This window comes from Leptodactylus fuscus, chromosome 5 (genome assembly GCF_031893055.1).
Source record: "Leptodactylus fuscus isolate aLepFus1 chromosome 5, aLepFus1.hap2, whole genome shotgun sequence".
Classification (NCBI taxonomy): Eukaryota; Metazoa; Chordata; class Amphibia; order Anura; family Leptodactylidae; genus Leptodactylus; species Leptodactylus fuscus.
This window is the reverse complement of record NC_134269.1, coordinates 106,809,045-106,829,563: the sequence shown is the minus strand read 5'-3', so window position 1 is coordinate 106,829,563 and position 20,519 is coordinate 106,809,045. Positions and strand designations below refer to the sequence as shown.

Below are 20,519 nucleotides of genomic sequence, written 5' to 3'. Positions count from 1 at the left end.
TGCTGTTTTGTAACAAATATGGTAGAGTCTGCAACTGATCCTGTGATGGAGTCTAAGCCTTACATTGCTTTTAGTACATTATCAAGTAATAACATAAACAATAAGAAACAGTAGCAGCTCATTTTATTTCAATATGAAATACTTGAGTAAGCTTTCACATAATACAATCCACAGGAGATCTAACCCCTGAACTTCATAGTGATTTATGAATTACAGTATTCAGCAATGCAGTTACATATATCCCTTAACTTTGCAAAAAAAATGCAGTCCCCCCACCCATCTGTTCAGCTCTCGTTCACAACAATAGATCTTTTTCCTTTTTCAGGCAAACAGGTTATCCCACATATATATGTATTAAACATGGGCAGGAAAGTCTGCAGCCTATTTCACGTTTTATCACATATGTATGGTCTTTACCAGTGTCAATATTTAACTATTTAAGAACGAATAGATAACAAACCACCTCGTTCAACCGAATGTAATCTATTTTATTTTTAAAGAAAGAAAAATAATATGAAAACAATAAAAGCAGTTCTTTACACTAGCAGTAAATAAATTTATACAACCAATCAGTCTGTATAATATGATGAAATAAATCTACATCTTTTTTTTTATTATTCAGGTGTCTTTGAATTATACATACAAACAACAATTACAGGAACTTGTTCACAATGCATTTAGGCCTGAGGAATGGGCTAGCTGTACATCCATTTGGGCAATATCGGTATATTAACACTGATTGCCTGGGACCAATAGAACATCCTTAAGAGAGGCCCAAATCCTGAATGTATGAACGTTCTACAAGTTTAATGCATCATACAACTCCAGCCAGCTAGAGGAAGACAACACTGGCAGCTTGTTCATGTTCTTAGACAAAAAGCATCGTCGTCTAAAAGTCTTAGTTTCCAAAGCCACCGTCTCCTTATAGCCTTGTGGTCCTTCATGCTTTTTATACAGGTGCTATGTGGTGATAAAAGTCCCCAAAATTTACAATATCGAAGTTTGTTTTATTATTTTTATTTTGCTTTTTATATTTTTTTCAATGTTCATAATTTTGTTCACAGCAATAGAAACCCTTGTCAACAGGGAGTCGAAGTTTAAATGGCTTATTCACAAATGGGATCCAGATTCAGTGGTCAAGAATGCGCAGATGCCATAGTGAGTTCCTTTAAAAGTTGCTAACACTACATTGTGTGAGCATTTAAATAACTTTCTTTCCATAGATTAGGGGAGGTCATCAGTTTGCAAATAAAATGCAAAATAGAGATGAAGTCTTAAGAGGGTTGCAAGGAACAAGGTTTAAAGTCTAACCCATGGCAGTGACCATACTGGAGGGATGATGAGGTGCAAAAGAGAGGCTGGACGGTGGGTGCATTGGTGTTGGTGTGGTCAGCATGTGACTGGGGTGGCTAAAAGGTGAAATGTGGCTAAGCGTAGACATATGTCTGGAGAGGGCAGCAGGGCTGAATGAAGTTCCTTTCGTGTAGTCCTCGAGACCATCATGGATCTTTTTACTCTTCTTCGACTTGCTAGACATTTTTCGGTTTCTGGTCTGGATTCCTTCCTTCTTCATAGTCAAAGGTCTGTTAATCTAAACAAAAAATAATTATTTGATTTTGTTTCCCTTTCCTTAATTTCTTTTGCAGAGTGCCGGCACACAAAATAACTTGGTAAATTACTTGGTAGATTTTAATTCTCAGGCATTCATATAAATACAAACTTTAAAAAGTCCTCATAAAACAGTGCCTATTTTAAGTGTTAGGTTAGTGCCAGGACTAGGACACCTGAGGCCTACCTGAGGGACAACCCTCTTTCTGTATAGTAATATTTGCACTACTTTTGTACCTTGGTATCAAAGACCCTTATGGCAAGTCACTGGGGAACATTCAGTAAACTAACTTTGCAAGGTTAAACGCATCATTTTTGCTACATAGTGCATTTGCACCAAAAATGGTGTCGTTTTCCACCTGTTTCTGCCCTGACACCACATTATAAACTTGTGGGTAGAATACGAGTGGGGACAGTTGGTGAGGGACAAGCCTTGATGGCCCAACACATTCAAGATTTCAGTTTTCAGGCCTAAGTAATTCCTAAAACCTACTCCGGCTACTTACTTTAATAGGTTTCATTTTCTGGCCTATACTCCTTCTGAGATTTGACAGAATAATTAAGAAGTCTCCTAATAGTTATGGTGGATCTGACACCAGGAGAGCACAGATTAGACCAGTGAATGTGCCTTGTTGTCTCCAAATAAGGTCTGCTGTGGACCTTCAAGGTCCATTATTATGTTAGAGTTTGGGCCTACAGGGTACGTCATACCTTCTAAGAAAATGTCTTTTTAGCATTATAACTGGCAATTTCTTTACTCTGCAAGTGTAATTCTGATAAATTCTGCCCAAAAAGAATCTAATAATAATAATAATAATAAATGATTATGCTTATTATTATTCAGTTTATCCATTCTAATAACTTAATATTATATATATTTACACACGCACACGCATTATGTGTCTAATATCTTGAGTAATTCTTCCTCATGAACACTGTATTGTTGTTTTCTTGTGACCTGTGACTCCTGAACTGCACATACAGCATTTTACAGTTTTGTGCTATTAACCAAACACAAAAAGCTGTAATACTTCTGGACTGAGGCCGTCTTACTGACAGCTGTCTGTTCCAACCAGAAATCGCTCAATGTGAAAAGTGTCAGCTTGTGCATGCTGCTCTATACAGCATGGATTGATTGCAGTAGTCTGGTGCCATTCACTTAACAATTAACAAATACTTGCCAAATTGTTTCTTTACTCTATAAAGGGTGACCGTGCTGTGGTGAGGTCATCCAATAAAACACTGGTGTGTGGCTTTAGTAGCAGGGAATTGTTCCTGATCCTACATGACAGCAAGACCCCATTATCTTCCTAATTAGCTCCGCATATTGTCAGAGGTGGTCAGCTTTTACAACTCTTGTAAGCTGCATCTGTCACAGCAGATTATTTTAAGGAATTGACGGTGATTTCACTTTACCATTGATTTGAAACAAAAAAAATCTATGTACAGTACAAATCAGTGAGAACTGACCCATCCGAAATTATTAAAACTTTCTGGATTATTAAGTGCTGAATTAATGGATTTCCAATTAATAAAAAATCGACACGTTTATAAAAACTAAATGGCTGGTAACACATAACCTTTCCTATTTCACCTTATATAAAGTAAAAGGCATTATATAGTGCATTCTCTGAATATAACACTGTTGTGTCATCATTTTCACAGTATTGGCATTGTTCTCTCTATTTGTAAATTTAAGTGTCAAAATATTGGACAAATTTAATATTAATTTATTATATATTTAACAAATAATCCATGCCTAAAACCATCTCTTCACATATTAAGAATTTGTTAGCTCCAGGATGATTTCAGGTTTTAGTACACTGCATGCATCCACTGTACATAGTGCAACCTCTTACTACTACTTTTCTATGGATATATCAGAAATCCATTACAAATCAGTATATAGGTGCCATCCCTATGACAATATACATGTATTTTAATCTGTCATTTCACTGCAATAAAAAGTATACTATATACAGTACATGCACACTTTGTGGTTTCCTGTTGTTTTGAAAAGTTTTGCAGCCTACATTCTCTTATACAGTAAAAAGAAAAAAGTATCCAGGCTTAAAATGACATTAACCGACGTGTCAGGAATCTTACATCGGCCCTATAAAACCCTATGGGTACTGTACGGTACGGTTTGTAAACTATATGTAAAAACATAGTAAAATATAATGCATACACAATGGAGTTGAAATTCTGTCTTAGCAGTTTACTACTATATATTTGTCATGCTAATATGGGTATTAACTGAAGGACATACTGAGAGTCTCAACCTTATAAGACTATTAGTAAATAGTAGTAGCATGGTTATTAAAATCTTTCTCCAATTTTATGTTATTCTATGATAATGTTTATTAACTAATTTGTCTAAGTAAATGTGATTCTATGCAAAAAATGTTTTGTAAATGAACAATGGGTGTAAAGTACCAAGAAGTAAAAGTGCCAAGTGCTTGGCAGGACTGTAAATAAATGCGTGGATTGCAACATGAGCAGTCATGTTGTCATGTGACAATGTCTTTATGATAGTGATTGCCATAAGTGTTAAGGAATTAATTAATCTGTCAAAAAATAACAAATGTGGTTTGAAGGACTACTAAGCTCAACCTGCTAAACTAGTCATTACCTGCAAGCCTCGCGGAAAATTGTCAAAAATCTCCTGCTCGGCTACAAAGGGTTAACACGAAGCAGAATCTACTCTCTAACCTAGACAAGAAACTATTTGCCTGCAATAAATATCTACACCTTGGAAATATGAGACAAGTTTCCAAGTTTCATTTGCAGATGTGAAGTGATGACCTATTTTACATTACAGTCTGCATTGCATATCAAAGGAAATATTTAATGAAATGAAAATAAAGCAAGCTTAATCTTGCTATGGGCTTGTTGTGTTTCACACCACATGAAGACACCTAGACGGTCTGTCAGCCAAGTGTAAATATATTTGGGTAGTATTTCCTAATAAAGATAAGTCATATGGAAGCCGCACAACGTATAAATGTAATGTCTAAATGTAATTAATCTCTTAATGCATCACAAGTATTTCTATGCAGACATGTCATATGCTATATACAGCGAGTGTGCTTACATAACTGCACCGCTCAGATATTAACTTATGGAGAAGCCTACATTTCTTCAACTGTATTATCCATTTAACAGTGAAGAAATTAAAAAGCACTGCAATGTATTTGATAAAATTACAAGAATATTTATATTTAATCCAACTCCTCATATTCTTATTTTATTAAGTCACTGGTATTCATTTCATTGTTCCAATTTACCAGTATTACATCCCCTTAAAAATCATATTTATGACAAATTCTCAATACTAATTTAATAAGTTATTTATAAAGAACAGGCGGAGCTTCTGTTGTTATAGAATTGTATAGAACAATTTTAACCGTTTACTCTTCAGCGCACAGTTTAGTAGTGACAGTGTTTAATTCTAATAGGAAAATGTCATGTTGGAATTCTTACTAGATTCATATCTTAACACTCTCCTAACCGAAGCGACACATTTAATACCATTTGTGATCCTGACACTGAAGTCTCTATGTCAGTATAAAAAATACAGCTCCACAAAGGGTTAACAATTAAGATTGAATTCACACACAGGTCATTTAAAATCAGTTACATTCATCTAAATGAGGTTGCTGATGCAGCATATATATTTCTGGGATCCTTATTAAGTTAAAAACTTTAGTGTGTGAACTCATCCTTAAAGGAAAATAACCAGCAAGAGATTTTTAAAATTGACTTCATTATATAATATGGCACATAGTATAATTAATAGGCCTCATCAATACCATAGTGTTATAAGGAGGTAAAACAGAAGGCAATATTATTAGCTTTAACACAGCGAAAATGCAGCTATAAAATGCTACAGGTTAAAAGGCAGCAAAAATGTATTGCTTTTTTACTATTTTTGCTGTGTTTTCCTCTGCGATTTTTCCTTCCCTATTAAATGATTAGGCAAAACACTCAATATTCCACAGCTAAACTTAACAAAATTTAAAAAATGTATAAAATTAACAAAATTTTGAAAAAAGTTGCTTTTCTGCATCTTTTTTTTCCCGCCATATGTGGATTAGATTAAATGAAATTTCAGTCACTTTGCTGGTAGTGTAAAATGCACTTTTTGCTGTTCTGCTACACAGCCAGCAACTCTGCCTTTCCACAATGTGTGACCCTAGTTTACTGGTGAATTCACACAAGACAGATTTCTGAAACTGAGAATCTGTTCCAATCCCCTAAATGGGATTCATTAGGTGGCAAGCACATGAATTTTTTTGCTCCATTCAGGTGACTGCTACTGTTGCAGAAAACTCACCCTACAGCATTCATAATTACGTTACTTTATTAAGGCTAAACTGGTTAAAACACATTTTTTTCAGAAAGGAAAATATTTTTTTTCATTGGAAGTGGGGCTTTGCCTTAACTGGTAGTATAGACTTACATTGTGCAGTTTAAAGTAGAGCCCACAGGCGTTACACACAGGGTCGCCATTGGCATTCCTTCTCCACAGTGTAGTGGTGGTAGTTTGACAGTTTGCACAAGACGTACCTGCTCTTCTAGCTGCGGACTGAAAAAGAAACAATATAATTAATGTTACAGCATGACTACAACAGGTGATGTATCAATGCACCAACAAAACTGGCATACAGTCAGAAGTGAATAGAGATTTACTAAGAAAAAAGGGGTTAAATTGAATATCATGCAGTATCTCTGCAGTCTCTCATTTACTGTGGTGCTGTTTTCGTGATTGGTTTTCCTTTACATTTGTAATAATTCAGATCTGTATTTACAAGTGATGACATATAGCCATTCAAATAGGCTGCAGTTTTCCTAGTCCTTCCTGCTGTGTAACTCATTTAATGGTTTACTTTGAGGAAATTGTTACTTGGGAGTTATCTAAGGAGTTCAGATTTCCGGCAGATATTTCCTGGGAAGTTAAATTCACATATAAGGAGGGAGTGGAGACGGGGACAACTGCCAAAAATCAAAGCTTTGTGAATTCCCTTATTTATGAAAGACCTTCTTTTTCGTGACTTATAGATAGATAGATAGATAGATAGATAGATAGATAGATAGATAGATAGGATAGAATAATTGTATATTAAACAGATATACAATAGAATGATAGGTAATATATGCACTTTAAGACAAGTAAGTATTCTTGTGAAAGTCTTCTATAAAGAGTTAGATGTGCTTAGTGCAGCTATAAGAGAGAAGTTGCAGTGTCGGCAGAGGGAATCTGAAGAATCTAATGACCCTGTTATAGCCTGTACATAGCCGTGTGACCTTACCGGGACTGAAACCATTACATGTATCATACAACACATATTACAGGGACCACCTAGTGTACCAGAGAACATTTCTGAAGCTTGGAATATAAATGACAATTCATGTCAATGAGAGATATCTGTGACCATAATATACAACTAAAGATGTTACTGTCTGTTTAGAAGAGCCATCCTATCTGTACTTTAGTGTATCTTTGGTATAGTTATATATATGTTTTTTATTAACCTATACTTTTGTATACATTCAGAATTATTATCATGTTAATAGATTGCTGAGATTGTGAAATATCTGTACTTTGCTCCTTACAGGTATGTTTTGTCACAAAAAGAATCAGCAGAATTCAAGCGAAATAGTGAAAGTTTGTAGATTTACATTGTATGTGCATTTTTCTAGCATTAGAGAAGGTCTCATTCTAATGTGATCTGTAAAGGGATCACTACCGCATTAGTAATTTAATTACAGGGACCCATTGTTGTCTAATGAGGATAGTTAAAGCCATAAGATCTTTTGGTATGTGTATATAATAGCTCTGCGTGCATGACGCCAAATATGTGTGAGAGCTAGAACCCAAGCAGATGGCAATAAAAATGGGTAATGTGGGACCAAGAGTGTCTAATCTTCCTTACTTGAAAACAGTTCTTCTGGCCACTATAACAAGTCTTTTGGTGGAGATGCCAATATCCTGCTGAAAGCTTCCCTTCCTGAGCTGAGGAGATTAGAGAAAGAAGAGAGTTGGTGTTTGCATGTTGGTTTCTCACTTACCAGCCTTCTTTTAGGTTTAATGAGGGGTCGGTTCTGGCCGTTCATTTTGTGATAGAGTCCACATGCATTACAAAGATAATGCCCGGTGCCATCTCGCCTCCACAGAGGGGTTGAGGTTGCCCCACAGTTTACACACTCCCTGCCTTCTGAAAACAAGATTACAAATGGTTGATCTCTGAACAACGTTATTTCGGGAGCAATTCACTACTAACATAGTAATAAATAAAGATAAATGTATATGTGACCTGCATTAAATTTATGATACATGGTCGTAGGCTATACCGGGTCATAACATTTGTAAACTTAATCTTTAAAATTATAACATTATGACAGTACCAGCTATTAAGACTTTTTAAGACAGATTTTATAGTCCATAACACTAGTTAGCATCATAATTCATAATATATAAACATACAAAATTTCTATAGATATTCATACAAATAAAACAGGAAATGAATGAAACTGAAACCAGTGGCAAATAAGTTGTACATATTCAAAGTGAAACCCATTTTGTATAGTTTATTCCACAGGGATCATTGAGTTTATACAGATGCTGTGACAGCAGATCATGGCCTACACTGATTTTTTTTTTTTTTCTTGTAGTAAAGCAAACCAGCATCATAATAAAACCAAAATGACTAAGCAGCAAATACACTTTTGCAAAATCTCAATTTTGATATGTCTTTTTCAAATAAAAAAATTATAATAAATTGAGTAGGCAGACTCTGCAGGCCTGTTCCAGAAATCTGTACACTATATAGACTATAGAACATTTATGTGTGGTATATGTTGTACAGGTTATTTCCAGCCATTATCTGCCAATTTATAATGTATAGATGCAATGCGATAAAATCCTTGCTTAGGATTAGATCCCATGTAGGAAAAATGCAGCGGAATTGAATGCTACGGAAATGCACCACAAAAAAAAAAAAGGGGGTTTTACTGTACCAGAAAAGTGAATGAGACTTAGTTTAGTATCATCCACACACTGCAGAAAAGCTGATTTTGCCAACATTTTCACATAACCACAAGCATTTCCCACAGATGCAGCCAAAAAACGTAAAACGCAATGAAAAATGATGTAGAAAAAAATCTGCAGCTTTTTCTTTCTGCATCATTCTTTAGTTGAATTTCGCTATTTGAGGCCTTAGCCTTAGTCAGAGAGAATTGTTAGCAGATATTCCAGGACTTTGACCAGGAATCTTACAATCCATCTATAAAACTATGTGACAGAGCCCCCTCAGGAGTGTCACCAGGAGTAAGGCTTCCTTCTATGCTCTACATACTCATACATGGCCATAAAGTTTTCCAAAGACTACATGATCCACGAAATCACTGACCTCCAACCTCTTGGACTCAATCATTGTAGTTTTGAAACAACTAGAAAAGCACAGGTTAGAGAGCGCTGCACTACTGAAGCAGAACATCACAGGAACACAACAGCGAAAATTACACCACTGGTTGACAGAACTTGTTGACTATAATGGGGTCCATTGACTTTAGATCAGGGAATCCGTCATTTTACCAGACAATATATTGCATTATGCTGGGCTATTTTGTCTGGCATCTCTGACAGGATCTGCACCTGAGACTCCCAAAGTGGCCTCCACTGCATATGTGAACAAAGCCTAACAGATAAACGTACTTCTATCAAAACTAAAAGCTCAATCAATATAAAAGTTATGGTAATGGTGACACAAAATAAACCAATACCTATTCTTTACCATAGACCACAGGAATTTCATTATTAGTCTCCTTTAAGACATCTATGTAGCACTATATTCCTTAGATAGGTGTGTAGAGTTTCTGTATATACGGACTTCCTGTCACATGGGCACCAATGCACCATTCCTATAGAAGAACGTAGTACTTGTGTGCCAAGATCTTACTATTTATATTAACATTAGAAGAGGCGACTAGAACAAATGATGCCTTCATATAACTTATACAAAGGAAATAACCTAATGTTCTAGTACTCATGTATACAGGGATAGATCATAAGTCTTGAACTATAAACCACACCTAATGCGCTATTAATTCCTCCATTCCGAAATCACAAGTCAAGCACTGCCTTAGCCATAACTAAGGGTGGACCAGAAGTGTACTCAACCCCCAAAGTGGGAACTGTGACGTCATGACACTTATATCAAAAGCAGGTATGGGCAAGAACGTATATCTTAAACCATATGGTAATTTCCACTGTTATCGGTAGCAATAGACTACATAGAGATGAGTTTTGTAAATGCTGACAATGGAACAATTTATAATATGATTCTAAGGGAAACTGGGGAGCAATTTACAGCGTTTTTAATGTAATGTGGGTAACCTCAGGAAGATTGAATGCATGCTATAAGATGAAACCCCATTATCTGTATGAGGGATAGGAGGCCCCTGAAAACTGGCAGATACCCTCTTGTACAGGTCACCCCTAGCCGTGGCTATTTGCCCCTAGATAGCTACGCTCCGAGTTTCCACCCTGTTAACGAACAATTTAATAAATTAATTTTATGATTAGCGCTATACATGTATTGATGACATCACCACAAATTGACCCAAGGACTCCAGTAGGAAACGTATATATAAAGCTTCTGCCCTAAATTCACCTCAATAAATGATATGCTAAACTACAATAAACACCCAGTAATTTGATACTTGGAAATACTTAGATAAAAATAAGGCGTGGCAGAATGGGGTTAAACTTTCTACATAAAAGATTTCTTTGTCATAAGCGTGTAATTGGTCCCACTAGGGTTTGGTGGCTCGAAAATATTTGTTTGATCTCTGTAAGCCTAATAGAAGACATACTTCAGTGTGTAAGTGAGGCCTACAACCGCGTAGTGCCAGAACCTTATTTACATTCATATTCTCATCCCCCTTATTTGGTCAAATTATATAATATGCAAGTTGGATGACGTATTTAATGAGGCCGACTACATGTTTGTTACATATGTGTATACACAAACCAGACCTTATTATAGCTGCACACCTAGGAGCTTTCTGAGAAGATGCCCAGATCTGCCCATACACCTTACCAGAATAAGCAGGGTCGAAAACAACTGTGATTGCTAGTCGATGAACCTGACCCTTAATGGACGTGAAAAAAATGCAGCCAGATGTCAGTCACTTTTGTCATCTTTAATGTACACTATTGCATTGAACTTCAGATTAAACTGTCAGTTTTAGTGGGGCTGCAGGACAATTGGTCATAATCTCTATTTTGTATCTTAGATTTATTATTATGCCAGTTATACAAGGACACAGCTCTGAATGGGGTATATAAAATTTAAAGGGCGACTCTGCTTTATAGAATTGTAATGTAATAGTTTGTAATGTGTAATATATTAAAATGCAGTTATATTGCAATGGGGGCAGGTTGTGTAATACTATATACTTAACAGGAGATATAGTTCATTTAGTTTGTCACACCTGGAGCAACTTTATTTTACAAAGAAGAAAAAAGGAAAACCATGCCATTTATATAATTGTATGTTAAAGGAGGAATACAGGTTATAGGTTAGTGTGCAAGAAATTGTGTCTGGTTCATGCAAACAGAAGTTATACCAGACACCAAGCTCTGCAGAATCCATTAGCTACTTGGTACTGTTTACAGAAAGTCACAGTTAACACCTTCCCTTCTATGTCACTGGAAACATATCTTGGAAGAGATATTACATATGGTGTAAAGTTTAACAGCCTACCGTTAGACTATTAAACTATTAGATCATGAGGACATAATGGGGTCAATATATCATTGCGTTGGTGACAGTATTTTGGTGCATTTTTTATTAGTGACATTTTTGATTTGCCCTTAACTTACTTTGTGACATGCGCCATCTTTCTATTGTTATTCACCTAGTGAGGCTTTTTACGAAAGTGACTTGATATGTGGGCGGAGTATGGAAGGCTCATCGCTGTACACTTAAATCACTATATAGGGCTTTTTAAACTGTCACTACATTTTGGAGCGGGCACACTACACTTCCAAATTGGCTTGTAAAATGCACCAAAAATATTTAGTGAAGTCTGGGGCTCACCACTAGAGAACTGCGACGAGTTTAGGAACCAGCGTGAGACGTTTTGTTATATGTGTCCCAAATAAACACAATAGAAAAATAAAACAAGTCAGAACAGCGGCTTTAAAAGTCCCCTCATAATAAAACGGCCCTACTGTCTTCCAGAAATTAAAAATGTAAGGCCATATGTACCTAATGACCCATGGTGGGTATCTCTGAGGTTGGAAGTTTGCTTGAGTAATAACTAAACTGTATATACGGTGATTTGGATATAGATTAGTCAAGTCTCAATGAAACTAAAACCTAACAGGGCCTGAAATAATAATAATAGCATTTGAACTATGTCAATCTGTTTTCAAGCCAGTAATAAAGAGGAAATTATGTATATGTAGTGTAAAAAAAGGCAAAAACGAAAAAAAAAAATGTAAATGATCAAACAAATCTAAAGACGTACAGAACATTATGGCGGTTTGGGATGAGGTTTTGCACGGAGATAATTAGTTCCTTTCTATTACAGTCATCTGGGAAAGATCATTTATACATTTTTACTTGATGGAGATGAATACAATTCTTACGTTCTGATAATATGTTATGAGGGTAGTGCATGACGTTCCTTAATTCCAGTGCTACACATATTTATACACTGCGGAGATTCCTGAAACAAATATATATCACTACAAATGGAAAATGGCGTGACTCTATGAGCCTGGGATAAATCAAATAAAGGAGGACGGCTAGGGGAGAATGTAAACAGCCCTGGCTCACCTGGCGTTCTTTTTAATAGTTTTTTTTTTTGCATATTAACAATATGATATTGACTTTTTTGACAATATTTTGCCTCAGAGATATTAGAATTTTTATCTCACATCCTACATATATATTTCACAGCAGACTGAGCTATTGGTAAGATATTTGGTGTGGCCCATAAGTTAAGAACACACATCTATATGGATATACATTTGATCTATTTATGAGGTAGGCCCAATTGTTGTTTTTGTGGCAATAACAATAGGGGAACGTTCCGGTGGCTCTGTGGGTATAGTTTTACCTCTTTTAGTTGGGTTTGATTAGATTCTATCTGATTATTCAAAAGTGAAAGCGCAGTTTTGCTGACTGTGACTTCTTGTGGTAAATACCTGTGACATTTGCATATTAAACAGGAAAACCTTTCACGTTCTGCATGTTTCAGCGAGTAATAACAATAATAACAGCAGAAAAGTGTACTAATGTAAAGGTAGTAGTAGACTCATAGACATGGCAGATTAAACACTATGAGTTACCTCAGGAAAAGATTATATGCTATGAGTTACCTCAGGAAAAGATTATATGCTATGAGTTTCCTCAGGAAAAGAATTATCAGTCGAAAATCACACCAATTCGCTATCCTATCCTTGATCTTGTAAACAATTACTACTCAAGACACTTTCTGGCAGAAGAATTTGACGTTCTTGACACTGTTTAATCTTTACGTCCCGGGATCATCAAATTTGTACACTTTATATCACTTTTTTTATTTTATTTTTTGCTACAATTTTTTTTTTTATGAAAATATCCCTCATTTAATAACATTTGAAACATGAATGGCATTCAGTTTTATGCACTGTATTATAGCACTGTATATACTAGAGAGGTCAATATTAGATCTTTTATGATGTGATGTTTGCCTACAGTATGTAACAATTTCTATTGTCAAAATGCTTAAAAGATCTAATTTTAAAAAATCTAATAGGTCTATAATATATACCGTTACAGTTACTGTATAAAACACATAGCCTGTGTATACTGTAAATGTGTATAACCACGGAAGGGCCTGAGAATTAGGATTCTCTAAACCTTAAATGGTGCACTGTTATGCAAATGTAGCATTATCAGGTTACACTTTACGCTGGAGTTTTGGTAAAAAAAAAAAAAAAGGGCTACGTATAGCGATATCTTCAGTATAAGCAAAGCATTTGCTGTCTCACTAAATACACATAATGGATTGTCAGAGGTCTCAAACTGCAGATTATGGGAATGAAAAAAGCTATGCAAATTCTGTCATGGTATTTTGTGCAAATCCATCTACCGGGATTCTTTGGTAACTCACCCTCAACTTTGCCTAAGTTCAATTTACTGTTTCTTTTCTTTTTTCTTTTTTTTTTTGGGGGGGGGGCGGGCTGGGATGGTACTTTAATTAACCCTTTCCAATGCCAAGAAGGGAGGTTATTTTTATAGTGCAGAACTCAATGACATCTGCAAGCACATAATATTCCTTCTAAATTCTGGTTCATATTTTAGAAAATTCTTTCCACTGTAAAGACAGATAAATGCAGTGCTTATTTTGCGGTTATTGGAAGTATATTTTACAATAATTACAAGTACCATAAATAAAACATTAATAGTATGAAATCAGTAAGCGTGTATATACACACACACATGTATGTATACATATATATATATATATATATATATATATATATATATATATCTCAATTAAATTTTATGAAAATAAATTGTCTGACTGTTTATTGCCTCAGCTGCCCTCATAGTTACATTTTAACACCACACTGTCATAGTTATGAAAGCGCTATAGCTATGCTTTATTTATACATGCCTCAACCCTCCTTCAGTACAAGTAGATAGGCCTATGAATGGAAGGTAATAGGTCATTTTCCAGGTGGGCTTGGAGCAACTTCTTTCAAAGACTCAGCTTGAACAGTAGAAGTCGTAAGAGGCCCTGTTTACCTTAAAAGTAGGAGCTTATATGCTATTGTCTGCCATTAGAATGCATACATTCTTCTTAAGCAATGTGTGACAAAATATTGATATCTGTCACCATAGCTTTGCTCTTGTTCCTTTGAAGAGAAGTCAGTCTTTTGAAGGGACTAAGTGTTTGCATGGAAGACAACAAATCATGTAAACTGTGGCTTCCAATGAAGTACAAATGGGGTTTACCATCAGGTGAATGACTAAAAGATGTTTTCAGTTACAGTGTAAATAACAGGTCTGTCCAGGCATCTTTGCTCATTGCTATAGAGGACATTGTGTGTATCCAATATCCAGCCCATATTTAGTACACAGTGTAAGAGGCAATAGCTATTAGGGAGTCATTTCTCAAGTAAAATCTGCTGAAATATTATTTGTCACTGTCCATGACTAACATCACGTACAAGAAAAAATGTATTTAATGTCTCATATGGGACTGGCTTATATAACCTCATGTCAGTCAAATTCGCCTTCATCTATTGTGCCTGTGCTGCGTACCCGAATACATTGAAACAGCATCTTGTACAGGCCTCATCCTAAAGCCTAGCAGCTGTCAGTTTATTCTGTGTGTTATGATGTGGGAGGCCGTTACAGAAGAACCCAGTTCATGTCAAGTCTGGTTCCTGCACTCTACACACTTGAAAGAAACACAAGTACCACAACCACAAGGTTGTAACTGTTTTCTTTTTCTTTAGTTTGTGACTCATACATCTACATTTAGGTCCATATCATCTCCAAGGAGCCCACAGTAGTGACATCTCTATAGTAGCCTCCCTATGATTTTTTTTTAAAATTTTTCTCAAAAACATGTACTTGACTTTTCAGAGTTTCGAGCTGATATTGTCTGCTCACAGACACCTCCATACCTGAGATTTGGGTTTACTAACCACACATAGTGCTAAAATAACAATGTGTGACCTATTTCCCTGTCTAGTATGCTCCAGTATTTACACTGCAGTAGTCTACACTGGCTGTGCTGGGTATGTTACAATCTGACTATTGGTGCTGTCTGGCTTATGGACATTCTTACTTAGATAGATACTCAAAAATCACAAAAATCATAATGTGAACTGTGCAAAGTAGCTTCATTTTGGGCACTGCCCTGAGAATTTTCTCAGCATGGCATCTTATGTCCATCTAAAAAGCTGTCTTGATATGGTGGGGTTTATAGACCATGATCCATTTATAATGCTTAGCAGTATTATATTTTCCTGTTCACACTATTATCCTCTGCACCTTTACATTCTGATCCCATGAATAAAAAGTGCTGCCTTAAGCAGAGCCGTGCTATGAAGTGTAAGCTCCTAGGGTTAGATCCCCTGTCCTCTGGGCAGCCTGTCCACATCCGGACCCTATTAAACTCCTTGGCGCTGGATAAACAATGAAACTGTCGCGTGCAGCAGTCTGAAAATAATTGGATTAAGTCAAACATATCAGCTAAATAGATCCAGTCCCAGCCCAGACAAGCAGAGCAAATGTCACCCTGGAAAACCCCCTGAACACACAGCCCTGACACTGCCAGCAATGCCCTCTCCCAGGTCACACACTAGTCAGACAGCTAGTGGAAGTGTTAGAGCTGGGTGATAGATAGATAGATAGATAGATAGATAGATAGATAGATAGATAGATAGAGAGATAGAGAGAGAGAGAGAGATAGATAGATAGATAGATAGATAGATAGATAGATAGATAGATAGATAGATAGATAGATGGATAGAGAGAGAGAGATAGGAGAGAGATACAGGGATAGATAGATAGATAGATAGATAGATAGATAGATAGATAGATAGATAGATAGAGAGAGAGAGAGAGAGAGAGAGAGATAGATAGATAGATAGATAGATAGATAGATAGATAGATAGATAGATAGATAGATAGATAGATAGATAGATGGATAGAGAGAGAGAGATAGGAGAGAGATACAGGGATAGATAGATAGATAGATAGATAGATAGATAGATAGATAGATAGATAGATAGATAGATAGATAGATAATGGGATAGATAGAGAAGATAGATAGATAGATAGATAGATAGATAGATAGATAGATAGATAGATGGATAGAGAAGATAGATAGAGAAGATAGATAGATAGATAGATAGATAGATAGATAGATAGATAGACAGACAGACAGACAGACAGACAGACAGATAATGGGATAGATAGAGAAGATAGATAGATAGATAGATAGATAGATAGATAGATAGATAGATAGATAGATAGATAGTGGGATAGATAGAGAAGATAGATAGATAGATAGACATATAGATAGATAGATAGATAGATAGATAGATAGATAGATAGATAGATAGATAGATAGAGTTTTATGCTGTTTTAGCAATCTCTGAAAGTTTTGTCACCAGGGTTACAAGTGAATAGTAAACTTCAGACTTGACCTTACACGGTTCGGCAGAGTGGATGGCTGATGAAGGTTCTGCTCGGGCCTGTACTCAGTACTGTGGCCTTGAATTACTAGGACTACCACACCTAATAAAACGGACACCCCAGATGATGGATTAGGCTTCCCATAGAAAAACTGTGAAATTAGGAGCATAAATGATAATTCATGTCTATCAAACCATAATATAAGTATTAGAATAACCATCCTACCTGTACTTGAGCGTGTCTTTGGTCTTGATTTACATGGAAAGCTGGTTGGAGATCCCCCAATAATATTTGGAGGGAACAGTCCTGGACTATAGTCTTGGACATAGGACTGATAGTTGGAGATGGAGTGGTGGGCCGAAGACGATGCTCCCCCTAAGGCTCTGGCGTGAGAGGACTCCAGTTTCATGGTTTCGGTATGGTATTTGATGCAATCCTTGTCCTCTTGACGATTAGCTGAGGATCCAGTGTTAGATATGGAGGGATCTGGGGAGACATCTTTTGGTGGTGTTGGGGGGAAGGGGAAGAGGTGAGGACTTGCGTGGCCCGGAACCAGGGACGAGGATGATGAAGACGTAGGAGGATAGACAGTAAGGGGTCCGGGAGGGCTGTGGGTCTTGGAGAAAGGAGGCAGGTTCCATGGTGATGCGGCATGAGGTCCTCCTATAGCCTTACTACTATGATCCAACCAGGGGTGCAGAAGTGGAGGGCGACATACCTGGCCTAAATAAATGCAATTACACGGTAAGATTACATGTCATGAAATATTCCGGAATGCATAGTGTGCACAGAGCCCTCACAGACACAGCCATTTTCTGTTGGGATTCTCACGATTCTGGTTTGTCTTTTAGAGTAAATATTTTAGAACTATATATATTGAAATATGCCACCCATATGTTGTAATTGTACAAACTATAAAACAATTAAGAGTAAAATACTTGTATTAAATATTGCCTGCCTGTAATAAGTATATAATATGGTAAACTTAACATATCACGCTAAATATAGAAATGTCATAGTAGACACCTGATGTTCTATATAACCTTGTGCATTGAACTATATGATACCGTATCAACAACTTGCTATGATTATATATGTGAAATATGAAATATATTATATACGAGCTCATTTCCATTAGCAGACAATCGAAAATGAAGAGGAAGTGCATCTGCTTATGAAATGTTATGTTATACTATAATGCAATATTATATTCCATATCACAGTGTATTATACTATAGTGCCAGGGCAACTATTTCACCCAATAGATGTGCAGGTACAAGTTATAGTAACATTGCACCAGATCAGTTGAGCAATATTATACTTTTATTAGACAACGGTATACATACTTTATCACAATGGAATTCTAATCATAAACTAAATTATTTAAAGCAGGTATGAAAGACAGAAGAGGAAGAGGAGGGAGCGATCTATACACAGGATGCAGGAAGCTAGCAAGAAGTAAGTGTGAAAATACTAGATCACACATGTTTTCTATTAAAAAAAAAAGTGAATTCACAAGCAACAGGTCAAAGGTGAGATAGATAAATAGACAGGTAGATAGATGTGTAATCATTTGGAAAATTAGAAATGATACACCTGATTAAAAATGATACACCTCAAGCAAACGCTATATATATATATATATATATATATATATATATATATATATATAATGTATATATATATATATTTATATATATATATATATATATATATATATATATACATATCAATGTTATATTACGTGAATACTTTAAACACAAAAAAGTTGTTTCTCGATAGATAGATAGATAGATAGATAGATAGATAGATAGATAGATAGATAGATAGATAACGTTTTCATTTGGAATACACATCAATAAGACAAGCACTGCAGACTGGCACTCACCGTGATGAGGAGCTGGGTACCTGGGCACTGCTCGCACTGAGTTGCTATAGTAGGAAGGGACATGGGTTCCTTGGCTTTCGATATTAAAAAGTACATCCACGTCTTCTGTAAGAGGGTACTGAGAGTGATCAATGTAGGAATGACTTAGCCCAGGGTGGTGGGAGTCAGGGTGTTGTCCATTAAGTACAGCCGGGTGATGATGGTGACTGACCCAGCGAGGCTGGTCTGTGGCAGAGACCTCCATGCCCAGCAGCCCTTGGGACTTGTTGCAGAAGTTCTTCTGTGCGTCCCAAATAGCCAAAATGCAAGTCCAATCAGATAAATTAGTAAATCAATAAAAAAGCAGGAAGAGTAATAAATCCAGTGAAGTCAGTGACCTGTAGGATGGAAAGAGAAGAGCAGCTTAGGACTAAGTGCAGTCTGCAATGTGTAGGCTGGGAGCTCAGGTGGGCAGAGGCTGCAGCTCCTTCAGGTGACTGTCCCACAGAAGTTGTGCACCAGCCCAGCACAATACAAAGCAGGAGGGCAGGGAGGGCTATGTGATCCCAGGGAGAGAGGCTCAGACTGCCTGATCGGATCTCGTGTTTTCTCTCTATTTTTTACAGTGCAGGCATTCTTTCTGCAAGGAGCAGGATGGCGCCAGGCGGCTCAATGATCGCAGACAGCTGTGGCGAGACGCAACTTAAGGAGGTTCCACTGTCATCAGTGGGGAGGGAGGGGACTGTCACCCAGGAGGGGCTCACCCAGTACCGACCCCTCCCAGCCTTATCATCACACACGCCCCTGTCATGTGCTAACACACCAAGCTTTACACCTATAGTACCACAGCCATATTATTGCTATGTGCATTATATAGGGGAGCGGCCAGGCACTTATAAAACAGTCATTGCACCTACATTACAAACGATTACCACTAGTGCTGCACCTATAGTATGAATATTGTTTATATATTGCACAACAGACTGTTTACATGCACTGTGCTTGGCAGCTATACTTACTATTCTTAATATATAACCATTATCTGTATGTACATTACATTGGATCACTTCACAGAGCTACAAATACAGCACTATTATTAATATTATTATTATTGTCGCACTGCTTGATCTATGGAGATAACTGCCTATACATACCAGCACATAACAGTGACCATAGAATGAGAAATTAGGCATTACACAGGACACCATTTATCACCACATATAGAACTATTATTATTATTAATTATTATTATTATTATTATTAATTATCATTATTATTATGACCGCCATTCTTATCTTGAAAAAAATAAATAAAACAGTATATATATATATATATATATATATATATATATATATATATGTGTGTGTGTGTGTGTGTGTGTGTGTGTGTGTGTGTGTGTGTGTGTGTGTGTATACATATATATAATGTTGACGATTGTAATGAGTACTATTTTTAATATTTTATTGCTATTGTTAATTTAATTATCATTTCTGCAGAAACAGGACGCACTACTTAATTGCTCTACATAACAGTCTATTATATTAACACTTACTATTATAGCAATATTATATTATACTACACTAATGCTTATTCTGTGCACATTGCAGTCTGTACAAACATAACACATAACCTACTAATCTATTGCATTTTATATTCATGATTATTTTCTGGTATCTATTTAGCAGGGTGTTTTCACTTTTTTCTGGCTTGTATTTAGATTATTACTGCATGCAAAAAAATGTGCCTATTTAAGGTAAATGTACAGTTTATGATGGCCTATTTAGAGATATAAATAAAGTCAGTACATTGGGGTGGTAGATACAACATGT

At 36.2% G+C, this 20,519-nt stretch overlaps 1 protein-coding gene across 5 annotated transcripts; it reads right to left on the bottom strand.

Annotated features, from left to right (window-relative positions):
• Nucleotides 1-249: 249 nt before the first annotated feature.
• On the bottom strand, nt 250-19,393 carry GATA3 (GATA binding protein 3). 5 transcript variants are annotated; one of them, XM_075273959.1, is made up of 5 exons: nt 18,712-19,393; nt 17,049-17,546; nt 7,681-7,826; nt 6,071-6,196; nt 250-1,591 (listed from the first exon to the last, which is right to left on the bottom strand). In XM_075273959.1, the coding sequence occupies exons 1-5, from the start codon at nt 18,953-18,955 to the stop codon at nt 1,307-1,309; spliced, it is 1,299 nt and encodes a 432-aa protein (XP_075130060.1). In that variant the 5' UTR covers nt 18,956-19,393; the 3' UTR covers nt 250-1,306. The 5 variants fall into 5 exon arrangements, with proteins under 5 accessions (XP_075130060.1, XP_075130061.1, XP_075130062.1 ...); XM_075273960.1 differs by having other exon boundaries at nt 7,681-7,823; XM_075273961.1 differs by lacking the exon at nt 7,681-7,826 and adding an exon at nt 7,545-7,624.
• Nucleotides 19,394-20,519: the final 1,126 nt, after the last annotated feature.

What these genes read in the sequence shown, in the direction of transcription:
- GATA3 (XM_075273959.1), bottom strand. Translation starts at nt 18,955, where the DNA reads ATGGAGGTCTCTGCCACAGACCAGCCTCGCTGGGTCAGTCACCATCAT. An exon ending in AAAGACACGCTCAAGTACAG is followed by an intron (nt 7,827 to 17,048) that starts GTAGGATGGTTA and finishes TCTTGTTTTCAG; the next exon opens with AAGGCAGGGAGTGTGTAAAC. An exon ending in TCTACTTTAAACTGCACAAT is followed by an intron (nt 1,592 to 6,070) that starts GTAAGTCTATAC and finishes TTTTTTGTTTAG; the next exon opens with ATTAACAGACCTTTGACTAT.